This window comes from Ceratotherium simum, chromosome 24 (assembly GCF_057802395.1).
Source record: "Ceratotherium simum simum isolate JZ-2026a chromosome 24, ASM5780239v1, whole genome shotgun sequence".
In the NCBI taxonomy this organism is placed as follows: domain Eukaryota; kingdom Metazoa; phylum Chordata; class Mammalia; order Perissodactyla; family Rhinocerotidae; genus Ceratotherium; species Ceratotherium simum.
Window position 1 is genome coordinate 4,383,557 of NC_141923.1, and position 16,543 is coordinate 4,400,099.

The 16,543-nt window shown below is 47.1% G+C and overlaps 1 protein-coding gene across 2 annotated transcripts in view; it reads left to right on the top strand.

Annotated features, from left to right (window-relative positions):
* MOK (MOK protein kinase) overlaps positions 1-12,302 on the top strand; it is a 61,203-nt gene extending 48,901 nt beyond the window's left edge. The window contains exons 5-12 of one of the 2 annotated variants that reach the window (XM_014790554.2): positions 2,976-3,054; positions 3,184-3,232; positions 5,554-5,732; positions 7,370-7,471; positions 8,710-8,883; positions 9,746-9,860; positions 11,438-11,638; positions 11,724-12,302. In XM_014790554.2, coding sequence (XP_014646040.1) covers positions 2,976-3,054; positions 3,184-3,232; positions 5,554-5,732; positions 7,370-7,471; positions 8,710-8,883; positions 9,746-9,860; positions 11,438-11,638; positions 11,724-11,804 — 980 coding nt within the window. In that variant the 3' untranslated portion in view covers positions 11,805-12,302. The remainder of the gene's footprint in view (positions 1-2,975; positions 3,055-3,183; positions 3,233-5,553; positions 5,733-7,369; positions 7,472-8,709; positions 8,884-9,745; positions 9,861-11,437; positions 11,639-11,723) is intronic. The other variant, XM_087447922.1, reaches the window with a different exon arrangement.
* The last annotated feature ends 4,241 nt before the right edge of the window (positions 12,303-16,543 follow it).

Consider the following 16,543-nt stretch of genomic DNA (forward strand, 5'->3'; position numbering starts at 1 on the left):
GTTAGGCTCTTTGAGCCTTAGTCCTTGTCTATAAAGTGGGGATAATCAGTGTCTAACTCTTAGAGTTGTTGAGAGGATTAAATAAAATAATATGTATAGTGTTTAGAGCAGCGCCTGGCTTGCATAGTCATCAATAAACACTGAGTACTACTACTACTACTACTACTACTACTACTACTATTATTATTACTTGACAGTTCATAGTATGCTTGCTCTGTATTACTGCATTTGGTCTTCCCAGTCCTGTGTGCTCAACTTCATTTCAGAGGTGAGGAAATTGAATTTCAAAAAAGTTACAGCACTTGCCTAAGATGAGCCAGCTTCAAAGAGCAGAACTGGGAGGACCCTGCCTCTGAATTTTGCCATGGTTGGTGGAAGAGGGGTGCCAGTGATGGCTCAGGCTCAATCTCACTGAGTCTAACATCCCACCTGCTACCCTCTGCAGGTCAAGATCTCTAACCTCTCTCAGAACAGTGTGCCATAATGCAAGGCTCTCCCTTGTAAAATACCAACAGCAAGTGTGTGCACGCATGGTACTGCAGGGCACGGTCAGACACAGGCCTGGGGACAGGAGTCCCTTGTGGGAAGGGGATGTGTTAGATATTCTGTTACAGTGTGGGCTACAGTGATAGCCATATTCCTTCAGTTAGTGCTGACAACCAGTGTCATAGTTTATTACTGTGTTCACTTAAAAATTTTTTACATTACTAGTACTGTATGTGACATTCTTTAGAATCTTCTTAATGAGACTATTTGGCAAAAATTAACTTGGAAAAATTAACTTGGTTGGGATAGCTAAAACAGACAAGGGAAATACTGTTTGAGGTTGGCTCGCATTCAGTAGGGACAGACGAGGAACTTATGAGTGGTTTATTAACTGTACTATATTTATCTATTGCAAAATGTTTGAAAAGAGTCTGGTGGGAACCAGATACAGTCTCAGGCCTGGAAAGTTTGTTTTAGAAAAACTGTTGTGGAGAGTGTATAGTCAGCCCCCTCCTTGTCAAGGATGTGGACTCCGGTTGTTCAGACCAGTGGTCCCACATGGTTCATGCAGGTACCCCACTCCACCGTAGCCCCCTCATGCAGGCAGGGCTTCTCACAGAGGGAGAGGGGAGAGAGCTGTGTCCTTACCCCCAGGACTACGAATGGGTGGGAGGACCAAGGAAGAAAGGAAGGGCGGGCACCCAAAAAGGGCTCTTACACTGGGGACTGAAGGCAGCCGAGAAGTGCAGACTCCTGGCCTGTCTGTCCGGATTTGTGATTCACTAAGGCTGGGTTTGGGCTTTGGAATCTACTTTTTTAAAAAACCCTAGGTGATTATGAAGTTTGGATGGATTAGATTTTTCCTAAAAGATTCTACCTTTCCTGAGTTCAAGTTCAATCTTATGCTATAAGTAAGATTTGGGTGTGTGGACATGGCTGGGAAGAGTTCTTCTAGGAACAGAACAGCGTAAATACAAGTATGAAGCAGGAGAGCTTTGGGGGCATATGCGGAAGCGTCTGCTAGTGAATTTGGCTGGAGCGTTCGATAAACGGAGGGATGTGGTGAGGTGCAGTTCTCAAAGTGAGGACCCAGGCCTGGCAGCCACTTCTGGGAACTTGTTAGAAAGGCTACTTGGGGGCCCCACCACAGACTTGCTGAACCAGAAATATCCCAGGGGTGAGAGAGGGGGAACATTCTGTGCGTTCACAAGCCCCCAGAGGATTTGGATGCTCCTGGAGCCTGAGAGCCTCTGTGGTGGGAGGGAATCTCCTGAAGGGGATCTTGAGTGCCAAGCTAATTCACTGGGCAGTGAGACCCATCTCAGGATGAGAGCTGAACTTCAGGAAGCTTCATCTAGCAGCATATGTGACGGAGAATGGAAATTTTGCTTTCTTTTCACTTTTATATAGATAGGAATGTAATACAATTAGAGAATTCCTCAAGTTAGGGAAAGCTGACAAAGTCTTAGTTTTAATTCTTTTAATTTAAATACTGGAAAACTGATGATAAATTTTGTGAAACAGAATAGAGATTATAGTATTGCATGGAAAAAGTTCATTGCACTTAGACATTTTATAATTTAAATTCCTTTCTAATATTAACATAAACATTCTTGTTTTGTTATTCGAGAAAAAGAATAAATTTGTCAACAGAAATTGCAAACTTAGGACCAAAAATGTCAAATGGGATATGTGGGAGGAGGAGAAAGTGGTTTTCTGAATTGTTAGGTGAGAATGGTTATTTTGCAGATTTAAAACTTAATAACTTAAAAAAACACACTTTTGAGATTAAAATCAAGTAAAATGTGACATCTTCTGAAACAACGATAGCTGTGATGCCGGAGTGTGTATTAACAGTGTTAGAACATCGTAAGAAGCCTCAGGAAGGAAGGTCTAGATGGCAGGGTGTGTGGACGGGCGCCAAGGGAGCTTGGGTACTGCTGCAGAGTGCTGCATCAGCATCAGCAGGTGCCAAATTATTGCTTCCTTTTGTCAGAGAAGAGAATATGGGCTGTGAAATTCAAAGCACTCATTGGCCTTCTTGGATTAAAAAAAGGTACTTCTGTTGAACTGTGATCTATCTCCCTTTAAAATAGAAATCTCCATCTAGACAGAAAGCCTAGGAAAACACTGGATTTACAAGTGACTCCTGACATAATCAACAGTTTGAAGGAGAGTATCATAGAAGGCCCACCCTGGGGCTCGTGTTGAGGTTTAGCAGGCCAAGCTACTCTTGTGATTATTACTCAATACTGTTCTCACTGCAGTCAGACTGCATGCGCTCTGTGGAATCGTGCAAGTATGTAAAATTTTAAATAGTATATTTTGTTAGGTACACTCTGTATTTCCTGAAGCTACTTCAGATTATTTTTCACAGAGGAAGTTAGATTTTCATATATCATTAAATAAAAATGGATTCTATTTCTGATTTCAAAAAAGGGGATATGTACCATTGGTAACCATATTTGGCTGTTTCCTTGATTGTGCAGGGAGAAGACATCCATTATCAGAAAAAAAAATTAGGTGCTATATGTACCAGTTATGTAAATCCCTTGATCATATACACAGGTATGCATTTGGAGACTTGGCAGCTCTCAAATTAATAAAATGTATTAACATTTATTAAAAATACAATGTAAAAGAATTTGAATGAATGAGACACAATTAATTCTGTCTTTCCTTTTATATTGAATGCAGAAATGGAATATTTCACAGAGATGTAAAACCAGAAAATATACTAATAAAGGTAAGAACTTTTATGTGAAAAATCGATATTAGAACAAAGGTAGAATATAAAAACTTTTCTCTGGCTATGATTTCAATCCCAGGTAGCTGAATACCATGTTTGTTATAATTTTTTTTCCTCCCAATTTGGAAAAAATGATTTATTTAATAAATGCCATCAACATACTTGTACATCTGGGAGAAAATAATCTTAGGTACCCTTCTCATACTATATGCAAAAATAAACTCCAATCAAATTATCATTCTGAACATTCTAAATATATGAAAGTGGCAGAGGTGGGATTTGAGCTCAGGTCTGTCTCGCTTCAAAGCCACTTTATACATATTTAAAGTGTAAAGCTTGGCGCTTAAGTGTGTGCGCTCCGCTGCGGCAGCCTGGGGTTCGCTGGTTTGGGTCCCGGGCGCGCACTGACGCACTGCTTGGCAAGCCATGCTGTGGCGGCATCCCATATAAAGTGGAGGAAGATGGGCATGGATGTTAGCCCAGGGCCAGTCTTCCTCAGCAAAAAAAAAAAAAAAAAAAAGAGGATTGGCAGATGTTAGCACAGGGCTGATCTCACAAAAAATAAAAAAATAAAGTGTAAAGCTTGGCAAATTTTGGCATATGTATATACCCATGAAGCCATCGTCACAATCAAGTTAACAAACAAATCTCCCCCCAAAAGTTTCCTCATGCTCTTTGGTAATCCCTCTCTCTCCATCCCTTGTCCCCAGGCAAAGACTGACTTTACATCATTAGAAATTCGTTTGCATTTTCTAGAATTTTCTATAGATGGAATTGTATAGTATGTACTCTTTTTTGCTCTGGCTTCTTTCACTTAGCATCATTTTGAGATTTGTCCCTGTTGTAGTATGTGCACCACATCTTTTGAAATTGTCCCACAGTTCTTAATGTTCTGTTTTTGCCATAGTTTTTTCTTTGCATTTCAGTTTGAGAAGTTCCTAGTGGTGTATCTTCCAGCTCGTTGATTCTTTCCTTGGCTGTGTTTAGTCTATTGATGAGCCTATGAAAGTCATTTTTTATTTCTGTTACAGTGTTTTTATTTCTAGTGTTTCCTTTTGATTCTTTGTTAGAATTTTCATCTCTCTATTTTCATTTCTCATCTGAACTTGCATGTTGTTTACTTTTTCCATTAGAGCCGTTAACAGATTAATCATAGTTATTTTAAATTCCCCATGTGATAATTCTAAAATTCTACAGTCTGTGCTGTATCTGATACTTGCTTTGTCTCTTCAAACTGTGTTTTCTTGCCTTTTAACATGCCTTATAATTTTTGTTGAAAGCCTGACGTGATGTATTAGGTAATGGGAACAGAGGTAAATGCATTTCAGTTTGAGAAGTTCCTAGTGGTGTATCTTCCAGCTCGTTGATTCTTTCCTTGGCTGTGTTTAGTCTATTGATGAGCCTATGAAAGTCATTTTTTATTTCTGTTACAGTGTTTTTATTTCTAGTGTTTCCTTTTGATTCTTTGTTAGAATTTTCATCTCTCTATTTTCATTTCTCATCTGAACTTGCATGTTGTTTACTTTTTCCCTTAGAGCCGTTAACAGATTAATCATAGTTATTTTAAATTCCCCATGTGATAATTCTAAAATTCTACAGTCTGTGCTGTATCTGATACTTGCTTTGTCTCTTCAAACTGTGTTTTCTTGCCTTTTAACATGCCTTATAATTTTTGTTGAAAGCCTGACGTGATGTATTAGGTAATGGGAACAGAGGTAAAAGGCCCTTCGAATGAAGTTTCTTGGTAATCTCGCTAAGAGATGTGCTGTGTTTAATGATCCTGTAGCTGTAGGTGCTCAAGGCTTCAAATTCATTAACAGCCTGTATTTTATTATGTGAATGTGAGGGTTAAAGAAAATGGAAGAAATATCTCAAAACCTGTTTCCCTGGTCTGTCTGACTTGTTCCAAAGAGCCCATGTGATGTGAGCCAGCCCTGAGCCGCCCCCGAGTAGAGAATGAAGCTGCAGCAGAGCTGGACGATGATGGGAGATGAGGCGTAATAGGGCATATGGCTACAGTGTCTAATTCATTTGTAGACTCGCACTGTGATGCAAAATTTCCAAAACCCGTAGACATTTGGAAATATTTGTAGAACATAGCCAGCATATTTGTAAACCTGCTCCATGAATACAAACACCACTTCCTCGTCTGTTAGAGGCACTTTCAGGTATTTTTAAAGCCAGTAATTTGTATTTTACAAGCTAGTTTAGATGCTAGTAATTTTCTTGTTAGTGCATAAATAAGTATTTGAAATAGTTCGTATTACAAGAGCTGTTTGATATGATGTTATTCGTCGCTGCTTTTCTGCCCCCTGCAGCAGGATGTCCTGAAATTAGGGGACTTCGGGTCCTGCCGGAGTGTCTATTCCAAACAGCCGTACACAGAATACATCTCTACCCGCTGGTACCGGGCCCCAGAGTGCCTCCTCACCGATGGGTTCTACACCTACAAAATGGACCTGTGGAGTGCTGGCTGCGTGTTCTATGAGATCACCAGGTAGAGCTGAGGCCAGCCTCATGTCTGAGAACTCCCCTTGGTACAAATGGACCTCTATGTAAATGTCCTAAGTACAATACAGATTTTACAGTCATTCTGGTGTTTGACTGTTTAACTTCACAGAAAATTTACTAGGCTTTCATTTTACTTTTGTGGAATACTTTTCCTTGTTTGCCTGTCATGGAGAACAGAACACTGTCAGCTACTTCTTTCCTACCGGCACACCCCAGCTCTGGCTTGATGGGCCTCTTTATTTGGCTTCATCAGTGAAATAATTGATTACCCAGTTCAGAAACACAGTAGAAATGTGCTTACTCCTACCTTGTGGGGCCTAACATGGGGAGGTGTGAGCAGGTGGTCCCCCAGGGCCTACACTGAGAGGTACACTCATACCAAGGAGGGTACTCTGGCCATAGGTGTGAGGATGAGTCACCTTCTGACACAGCTGGACTCTAGAAAGCCCCAATTCTAACCCTCCTCCTTGGCCTCCACCCTCCACCCTCCCACCTTTGGGCTTCACCGCTGGATGGAGCAGTGGCCCAGGAAGAAGGGAGGAGGGCTTGTCCCACTCAGAGGTGAGTAGAGTGTTGTGTTGAAGAAGCCCAAGGAGGGATTGGGGCAGCACCTTCCTGCTCGTAGTGGATGATTAAGGACAGGTAGGTGAATTTAATGTCTGGGTGATGGGCATCAGAACAGTACTGCCCAGCATACACAGGGACCCAGGTCTTTTGCTCCTGCCTGCTCAACTGACCACTTCATAAATACAGACATATGTGCACTTCAGGACTCACTTTGTTTTGATGCTAGATCATTCATATTGATAATTGACTTATTTTTGGAAAGCTGAGATTTCATTGAAGCTAAAAGAGCCAACAAACAATCCTTTCTCATGTGCTAAAATCCTTTGAATTAATTTAGAAGAGTGTTAAAAGACTTAAATGTTAAGAACATGATGGCTGGTGGCATCTAATCAGAATGCCGCAGCCCTCTGTGAATCCGCCATTAAACCCTGCTGTCTTTGCCGTCCCCGCCTCCCCCATGTCAGAGCTGTTTACCTACCTTTTCCTCTTCTCTCTTGTAGCCATAAGATTTTGCTATTTTCCTGAATAGAAACTAGTCTTACCATCAGTGCTATATTTTAAAACTCTTCCTCGTGGCTTGTAATATGAATTCAATTTATTTATATAGGTCTAAAATCTTTTATCTACAATTCCAAAATTCATAAAAGCTCCAAAAACGAGCATTTTTAGAACTCATTTGTTGACAAAACCTGCCCTGCCCTGCCCTGAATTTTTGCCAACAAAACTCACCTGGGCTGTCAGGAGACTTGTCATGGAGGTTATGGATGGCATTTGGTGTGAATGTTTACATTTCACTGCAGAGATCCCAGGGTGTTACAGATAGAGGAATGTGGCTCTGTCTCTTAGAAGGACACCTAGGGCCTGCTGGTGAAGTGGAAACAGAAAGGCCCAAGCAGAAGGGGGAATGGAAATCCATCAGCTTCGAGGATTACTCTGTGGGGGGAAGAATGGTTTCCTCGAGTTTCCCTGTGAGTGAGCCACCCAGCTGAGGGAGACCAGGCAGGATGAAGAGGGCCATGGCCTGTCCTAACCACACCCCTTGTCATGCCCTTCCAGTCTGCAACCCCTCTTTCCTGGAGCCAATGAGCTGGACCAGATCTCAAAAATCCATGAAGTCATCGGCACACCTGCTGAGAAGACCCTCACCAAGTTCAAACAGTAAGTGTGGTGTGCTCCCAGGAGTCCATGTGGACTTGCCTCCCTGCCAGGGCTGGCGGTGGGAGTGAGCTGAGGGTGTGGCTGGGCTGCGCCTCTGTCGCCCTTGCAGTCCACTTGGGTCCCTGCTGCCACTGAAGTGGCTGCATGTTCGTTGGGGCACTAGCACAGTGGCTACTCAGATAGAGCTGTCACTCCTGGGGTCTACCAAGGGGCGCTCTCCCTCAAGCATCACAGAAGACTTCTCACAGTCTTGCTGAGGGCCTGGCAGTCAGGTTTTGTGCCCTGAATATTTACTCAGGACTTAGAGGCCTCTGGGTGAGAAAGGTTCTCCAAGCACAGGCTCTGCGCAGCGAGGACTTTGTGCAGCCGTCACCCAGGATTGCTGACCCTACTGACACCCAGACCAGGACTCGTTAGGACTTGGTTTGGGCAGAGATGAAGCTGAGGCCAGGGAGTTGGGAGCTTCCGAGGGAGGGCCCCTGGGCTGAGGCAGGTGGGCAGCACCCAGCAGCTCCTAGACCCTAAGAAGATAAGGAGATGACAACTATTTTAGGATTTTTTCTTTTTTGTGTATGTGAGGAAGATTAACCCCCAGCTAACATCTGTTGCCAATCCTCCTCATTTTGCTGAGAAAGATTGGCCCTGAGCTAACATCCGTGCCCATCTTCCTCCACTTTATATGTGGGACACCACCACAGCATGGCTTGATGAGCAGTGCGTAGGTCCGTACCCAGGATCCGAACCTGCGAACCCCGGGCTGCTGAAGCAGAGCGCGTAAACTTAACCACTGCACCACTGGGCCGGCCCCTCTTTTTCTTTTTTTTTTAAACTTTATTTCATTCTTCTCAGGTGGGAATGTGTTATTAGTCTTTTCGAGGAAAAGTATTTTTCTTACATTTGTAGCATAACAGATTTCACCACCTCTTCCTCTTTTTTTAAAAGTGGACTATTTTTTAGAGCAGTTTTAGGTTTAGAGCAAAACAGAGTGGAAAGTACAGAGGTTTCCCATGTACTGCCTGGCCCCACACAGGCACAGCCTTCTCCACCATCAACCAGAGTGGCCCAACTGTTATGATCGATGAACCTACACTGACATGTCATTATCACAGTGTCTATGAGGGCCCACTCTTGTGTTGTACATTCCATGGGTTTGGACAACTGTAGAGTCATGAATGTGGACCAGCCAAGTGCTCTAAATAATGGCATGATTGTTTATTATCATTGGGCTTTTAATACAGGTCGAGAGCTATGAGTTTTGATTTTCCTTTTAAAAAGGGATCAGGAATACCTCTACTGACAGCCAACTTGTCCCCACAATGCCTCTCCCTCCTGCACGCAATGGTAGCCTATGATCCTGATGAGAGAATCACTGCCCACCAGGCTCTGCAGCATCCCTACTTCCAAGAGCAAAGGTAGGCTCTGCAGTGGATTTCTGTGTGGCGGGAGAAGCTGGCTACTGAGACTCGTGGAGCACGTGGTGGGGCACGTGGTGGCCGGGAACAGCTCCTTCTATCCTGAACAGTGCTGGTGCTTCTGGGAACCCACACCTTGCTCTTTTCTGGTATATCCTCCCAAAGGGAGGCTGTTAGCAGCTCCACAACAGGAGCTTTGTGGCTGCTTTGTGGCTGATGCCAGGGCTTCAGTTGTTAAGACCCGGAGAGGAGCCTGCATGCATCAGTGTAAATGGGGTGAACTCGCTGTAAGGTTTTTGTTTGTTTGTTTGTTTTTGGTGAGGAAGATTGTCGCTGAGCTAACATCTGTGCCAATCTTCCTCTACTTTATATATGGGACCCCGCCACAGCATGGCTTGATGAGCGGTTCGTAGGTCTGCACCTGGGATCTGAACCCGTAAACCCTGGGCTCCCGAAGCGGAACGTGCAAACTTAACCACTACACCACTGGGCCGGCCCCTCGCTGTAAGATTTGAGAGCGAGTTGGATGGTACCTGCCCTGAGGGCGTCTAATTCCACACCTCTGTCCACTCCTGCATATGTGACCATGGAGGTGACATCAGACCCAAACCTCGAGTCACTGGGCAGGGGTACGAGCCTGTGGCAGGGCGATGCCCACAGTTCACAGACCCCTCTCTGCTCCTGGCCCACAGACTGTCAGGCTGAGACAGAAAAGGAAAAATCCTCCTAATAGTTCATGTGGAAAAGAAGAGGCAGTGACAATGCACGTAATAGACAAATTTGGAGACAGAGAAAGCACACAAGCAGTTGTGCTGTGTGGGTTCTCAGTGGAGGCATTCCCCCCTCTCTTCCTTCCCCGTAGGGCAACTGAGAAGCAGGCTCTGGCCAACCACAGAAAAGCATTCTTTCCAGAGCACCCTGTGGCACCGGAACTACTCAGTAACAACTGGCAAATTTCAAAGGAGGGCAGAAAGCAGGTACTGAGTGAAATCAGTGAGCTGGAAGCAGGCCTGACACCACGTCAGATGATGTCTCCATGTGTTAGGACGTAGGGAGCCTGGCTCTGGTTGCTCCCGCCCTTTCTGCCCCACTAGCTAACGGTCGACGACACCATGCCATGTGAGCAGGCCTGAACGAGGGAGGTAGGATTCTTCTGTGTGCAGGGGCCAGGTTCTGTGCCAAAGCGCCTCGCAGGCGTCACCTCATTATGCTCTCAGACCAACCCTAGCGGGGGCACAGAGAAGCCATAAACACTGGTGCAGATGACCTGGCTAGCCAGCTACAAGCTCTGGGCAGCCCACGACCTCTCCACTCGGCCACCATCCCCCCTGAGCAGAGTAGGCCCCAGATGACTATCCATCTAGTCACAGAGATTGTTTCACACACTTTTTGGTTTAGAAACAATGGCTTCACTTTGCAACATCTTCACCTTTCTTCTCACATACTGTGTGGACCCCGTTTTCTCAGTGCCACCAGTTTCACAGTTCTGGGCTGGCCCCCGACTCTGTGATACTGCACCCGCCTGTCATTCATTTTTCATTCATCCCAACATTTGCGTGTCACCACGTGCTGGGAGCTTTGGATGCAGGTATATCTGCAACCAGGCTGCTTTCCAGAACCCATACACCTATGTCCACCACCTGTTGATGGCTCTACTTGGATGTTTAAAAGGCAAACTTGTTCGAAGCCAATCTCCTGATCTTCTCCCCAGACTTGCTTTTCTCCCCACACCTTCCCTCCAGGGATGCAGGCAGCTCCCTTTTAGCTGCTCAGGGCCTAAACTCTGGACATCCTGCTCCCGTGGCCTGAGCCTCCCTCATTTTGCCCCCTAATTGCTGTCCCTGCTCAGCCTCCCTTCCCCCTGGGTCAGATGTGTGTCTGACCGTCTCACTCCTGCTGACACCCACCAAAGGCCCCCTGCTGTCAGGGCGAGGCCCACACTATCTGTCACCATTTAGGCTTTGCGACACATAAAGTCTGTCGCAAGCCCACTCTTTTCTCGGTGGTGCCATGAACAATACGTAAACCAATGGTGGGGCTGTGTTTCAGTAAAACTGTGGACACTGAAATTAAATTTAATATAATTTTCATGTGCCATGAAGTTTTTTTCAACTATTAAAAAATGTAAAAACCATTCTTAGCTCACTAGCCACACAAAAGCAGGTGGTGGTCAGATTTGGCCTCAAGGTGTAGTTTGCCAACGGACTCCCTGGGGGTGAGAGCAGGAGGTGGCCTTGGCCTTGGTGAGCTGCACTCACTGTCACCGAGAGGCCTCCCCAGTGTCAGGCCAGGGGGGCTGCAGTGGCTGCACTGAGGGGCAAGACTCAGCACCATGACTGATGTGTGGAGGCTTTGCCTCCCACTGTGGGACTCTAGCGAGTGAGTGGCCACCTCGCTTTTGGGTGGCTGGGACACAGTGTGTGTTGTCTAGTCACCATATGGTCACACCTGACGGTCAAGAAATTGTAGTAGGCAAAAGAGCCTCTTTTGTTTTTCCTAATTTCCATAAAGGGGACAGCATCAGATGTTCAACTGACCTATGTTTTGTTTCAAGAAACAGTCCACGAGGCAAGAGGAGGACCATCCCAAGAGACAAGGACCAGCCTACCTGATGGAGCTGCCCAGGCTGAAACTTTCGGGAGTGACCAAACTGTCCTCGTACTCCAGCCCGGCGCTGCAGTCAGCATGCGGACCCAGAGCCAACGGGAGAGTCCCGGTGCTGAGGCCCCTGAAGTGTGTCGGCACAAACCAGAAGGTAGCCCATCTCCCTAGCTTCCCTTAGTGCGCTGCGCTCGCCCCCATCCTGGCTGCCACTGAATGTCTGTCATTTTCTTTAACAGACAGATCCACAGAAGGACATTAAGCCCAACCTGAGACAGTATCGCCTGCCCACGATAGAAAGGAAAGCTGGGGGGTACTGAGGAGCACATGCCTGTTTTGGAGCGTAAAACCAGGTGCGGCCAGCCTGGGCCCGGCTGATGGCCTCTGAGACACGGGAGGGCTCCAAGGAGAGACCTGGTGCTGCCTTCCTCGCGAGGCCTGGCTTCCCCAAGAGTGCTGCCCCGCAGACCAGCGGCCCCGCCTGGGCCTGGAGCCCGCCAGCCCGTGGGTATTTGCATCCCGAAAGCAGCTGTACTGTATGTTCCAATCTAATACATTTGTAAAACCACCTCATTCTAGGGTTTTATTTTATTTTCAGAACATAAGAATTTGGAGCAGGGAATATTTTGTAATTTTTATATGAATCAAAACAGAAATGATAATTTATATGATATATTAATTAGGCTTGGTTTCACCACGGGCTCTTTGTGTTGTGCCTTCTTGAGTACATCACTGCTAGCATTGTAGCACATTACAGCTGCTGGTCATGCTCTTGGAGACCCTGGATTTTTATTAAAGAATAAGCTATCATTACAGTATTTCGTTTTAATATTTTCTGAGTTAAACATGTGTCCCAACTATCCATTCCTGTATTTTAGCTTTTGTGAGCTTATTAGGGTAATTGATTTTGTTGGGAAGACTTTGGTGCAGCTTAATTTGGTTTCACTTGAAAAACCATTAAGGAATAAACCCAGGCTTGTGCTCGGTGCCCCCCAGGGAGCTGCAGCTGCTCGAGGCGGCGCCGAACACGAGGGCGGGTCAGAGCGCCAGGCTTCCAGGTAGCTGCTTCGTGTTGGCTCCTGAGATGCAGCCTTCTCCTGTGAGTAGAGCACACTGCTTCCTGACAGCCCGCCGGCGCCCTGAGCTTTGTTTCTGGGATACCCATGACAAGTTGGGCACAAAAAGAAGCCTGTTTCCCTGTGGGGTGGGATGGGAATGCTGAAAGAAGCAGTGGTGCTGGAGAGTGCAGTGCAGGGCAGGGCCAGGCCGCTGGGCAAAGGAAAGAAACCCTATTAAGCCCCTTTTTGTCTTGGAGTGTAGCCTAATATTTGAGTTTTCCTTCTTTTTCTCATCTTCTCAAACTTACAATGTTAAAAAACACATTTCCCAGGTTAGTTTTTTTTTTTTTTTTAGAGTTTTTATTTTATTTGTTTCTTTATTTTTTGTGAGGAAGACTGGCCCTGAGCTAACATCCGTGCCCATCTTCCTCCACTTTATGTGGGACGCCGCCACATCATGGCTTGGCAAGCAGTGGGTCAGTGGGCGCCCGGGATCTGAACCCAGGCTGCCAGCAGTGCAGTGCGCGCACTTAACCGCTACGCCAGGGGGTCGGCCCCCCCAGGTTAGTTTTTAGTCTTCTTGTTCCCTCTTTTAAGACAGATCTGTGATATCCTTCCACTCTCTGGTGGCCCCCACCTCCAGCCCACCCAACAGGTGGTGAAGCAGAACCAGGAGTGACAGGACAGCTGGGCTGTGGGAGGGTAGACGTGGCAGCCACAAGGAGGGGCAGGCTGGAGCCAGCGTTTTACAGGCCCCGGGGTAGAGGGAGAGGCTGTGAGCATGGAGGCAGCGTGGGGTGGAGAAGCTGTGGGTGTGGGCCACGTGGGAGCGGAGCCCAGAAAGGCAGGTTCGAGACCATAAATGAGGTTTAGGGTGACAGAGCTGGGTGCACACGGGGAGGGGTTGGAAAGAACTTCCTTTTAAACCCATTTGAGGCCCTAGCATGGTCTTCCAGGATGCCCCGTTGTGGCAGTGGTGTTGAGGGGCAGGAAGGGCACTCTTCTACCTCTGCAGACGACCTGAGGGGTCTCAGCCACGTGGGAGCTGAAAGTTTCTCAGACACAGGTGGTGCTGCAGCCCAGCAGCAAGACAGATGGCCAGAGGAGATGGGAGGGGGTGCATGAGCCTGAAGAGGGACCCGCAGGGCAGGTGAGCCCACACTCTGAGCCCAGCGCGGGGAAGCTGTTGGAGAAGCAAGCCGCAAAGAGGCGGTGGCTCAGAGGGCATGCTGCTGTCCTCGAGGACTGGCTCTAAGTTAGCGCGTTAGAGGACTGAGAAGTATTTGTTTATTTAGGAAAACTGTTACCCCCTTTATAAAATTTGAAGGGAAAATCTTTAAAGTTCTTCTGCATACCTTTCTGAGAAAGCAAACTGGTCCCTGCCTGTGGCAGGGCAGCAGGACTGAGGGCTCTCTTGGGTAGGCTGGGCCCTTGAGGGACATGACCTGTCCAGCAAATGAGGCCCTTTTGGTTTCACGTTGGTCTCTGGAATACAGTGCTCTGAAGCAGTGTTGGTCCTGGTACATCAAGCCCGGCCAGAGTGGGGCCTCTCAGCTGGGCAGCCAAGCCAAAGACCACAGCCCACCCCCCCGAGCCCCGCAGTGAGCAGAGCTGGTCCAATCACTGCACGCCTGTCTCCATGGAGGAGCAGTGTGGTTCTCTGGCCCACAGGGGGGCTTGCACAATCAGTTTCACGAGGACAAATCCACTTTCCTGCAGGTTTGGAGCAGGAAAACCCGTTGGCTACCCGCATTGCTAGGAGCTCCCCACCGCCTGCTCTGGGCAGGGGAGCCAGTTGTGGGGCAGCTGAAATTGCTCCTGACTCACTCTGTACCCTGCCTGTGGGCCCAGCAACAGGCAGGCGCTGGCCAGGGCGTGGAGGGCACAGGAGGCCGCCTTGGCCGGCTGCCAGAGCCCTGGTGGGGTCTCTGCCTACTCCAAATTGGAAAGATTGTGAAGAAAGGCAGCGAGGCCATTTAAGCCTTTCCCGGGCAGCGCTATAAAATGGTTCCTGAAGCACTTGAGTTGTGGCTACAGAACTCCAGAAGGGAAGTGGTGCCGAAGTCTCCCACCTCCTCCACCACCACCCAAATTCGCTCATTCCACGTTTGCTGAGCACCTGCCAAGTGCCCGGCGCCTGCTCTCCCAGCCACCGTGCCCTCCTGCGCTCAGCCAGAGAGAGGACGTCTGGGGCAGAAGCACAGGGAGCCCGACTGCTCCCCATGCTGAGATGGGGCCCGGGTGGTGATTTGGGCCGAGGCAGTAGGCAGATCTCTCAGTCGAAGAATTCCAACTCTGATGGCGTGTTAATGTTGGAAACCTGCTCACAAAATAGAAAAAGCAGAGGCAACGCCATCCAAGTGACCTGGGCTCTGCCGCCCCCCGGTGGTGAGGGCACCCCTGGGCGCACCGCGTGTTTTCTCTGGTCAGGCCACACTGCCAGCCTGCAAGCTCGCTGTAGGGGCCCAGAGCTGAGCTAGGCTCCACTTCCTGGATTGCCTACCTCCTCTTGGCTTCCCTCAGACCTGTCCCCACACGGGCAGTATGCATTCACCAACTACAAACATGTAAGAAAGCTCACAGCAAGAAGTAAAAGCAAACTCAAATTGTATCTGGTGAGCCGAGCCAACTTCCACCTCCTTCCACGGCTTCTGAGTGAGGGAGGCTGGCCTGGCTGCTGAGTGCTGCGTGTCCATGGTGGTGGCAGGGATGGGGGTGCAGTTACAAGGCAATTTGATTTTGGAAGCTATCTTGGACTACTGGGCCAGGGACTGATCTTAGGAATCGAGCTATAAAAAGAAAGATTTGTTCCTAGGACAGAAGCATCGACAGCAAACTGGGACATATCTGGCAGCTTTAGTGCAGTGATGGTCAACTGCAAACCACATTCCAGAGCCCGATGATGTCTGACCAACTGTGCTTGAATTTTAATACACACAATTGTTGTCCTGGTGCCAACCAGATTTCCACGTGCCACTTCTTACAAATACACAGGAAGTACACAGAAAAAGCAGACAACCCAGAAGGATAATAAAATTAAGAATTCTGGACTTGATTTTCAAAGGCGGCCCTTTCTGATCTCCAGAAATACTCGTGGCTTCCTTCTAGGTCTTTTGGACACCCCTGGGTTGGGTCTGTGTAACTTACAGCACCTAGAACAGTGCTTTGACTAAGATTACAGAAATACAAATATCAAACTATCTAAAATATGCTAATACTTTAACACAAAATTAAAATTTTGAAAGTCATTTTGAAAGTATCATAGATAAATTCTGATTGTTTCACATAAACAATCGAGTGTCTTAGTATTGAGCAGTATTCACCTTTCCAGAAGGCTCACACCGTAGTGCATGTCCCTGTGATCAAGAGGCTCTGCAGGCAGCTGGCGCTTCCGAGTGGAAAGGTGGGTACTCATCTTTTCCAGCCTAAAAGCACTTAGACGTGCCCCAGACTTAATGTGATCACTTAGAGAAATGTGTTTCAGACACTTCATAGTTTACAGCTCACCAAATAAAAGTGCCTTCAAAGGATCCAACTGTATATGATTTCCACTGTTGTGATTCTAGTAACCTGTAGTCTACAAGTAGGTGTGGGCATGACCTATGCTCAGAGTTGCTCACCAACTGGTTTCAAGCAAATAAAAACTCCATGTCATTTCATTAGCTATTTCACGTCACTGTGTGGTTAACAAAGCACTTTCAAACTCACCCTAGAGACCGGGTCATAGGCTTTCAATGACAAAAGGTGGACTTGTGGATTTGAAGCTGTAAGGAAAACACGATTGACTGAAACCGCAGTCTGTGCACACACGTGCGGCTGCCCAGGCTGGATGGCCGCAGACAGGAGAGACTGTGAGAGGGGCCAAAGAAGAGCCCAAGAACTTGCTAGATGAGCCACGTTCTTGAACAGTCTTTCTTAAACTGGACTGTGACTGTTGGAGAGAGCTTAGAGGAATGTGGTGTAAAAAGGACAAAATAATTCCATACTAAACATTTAATTCA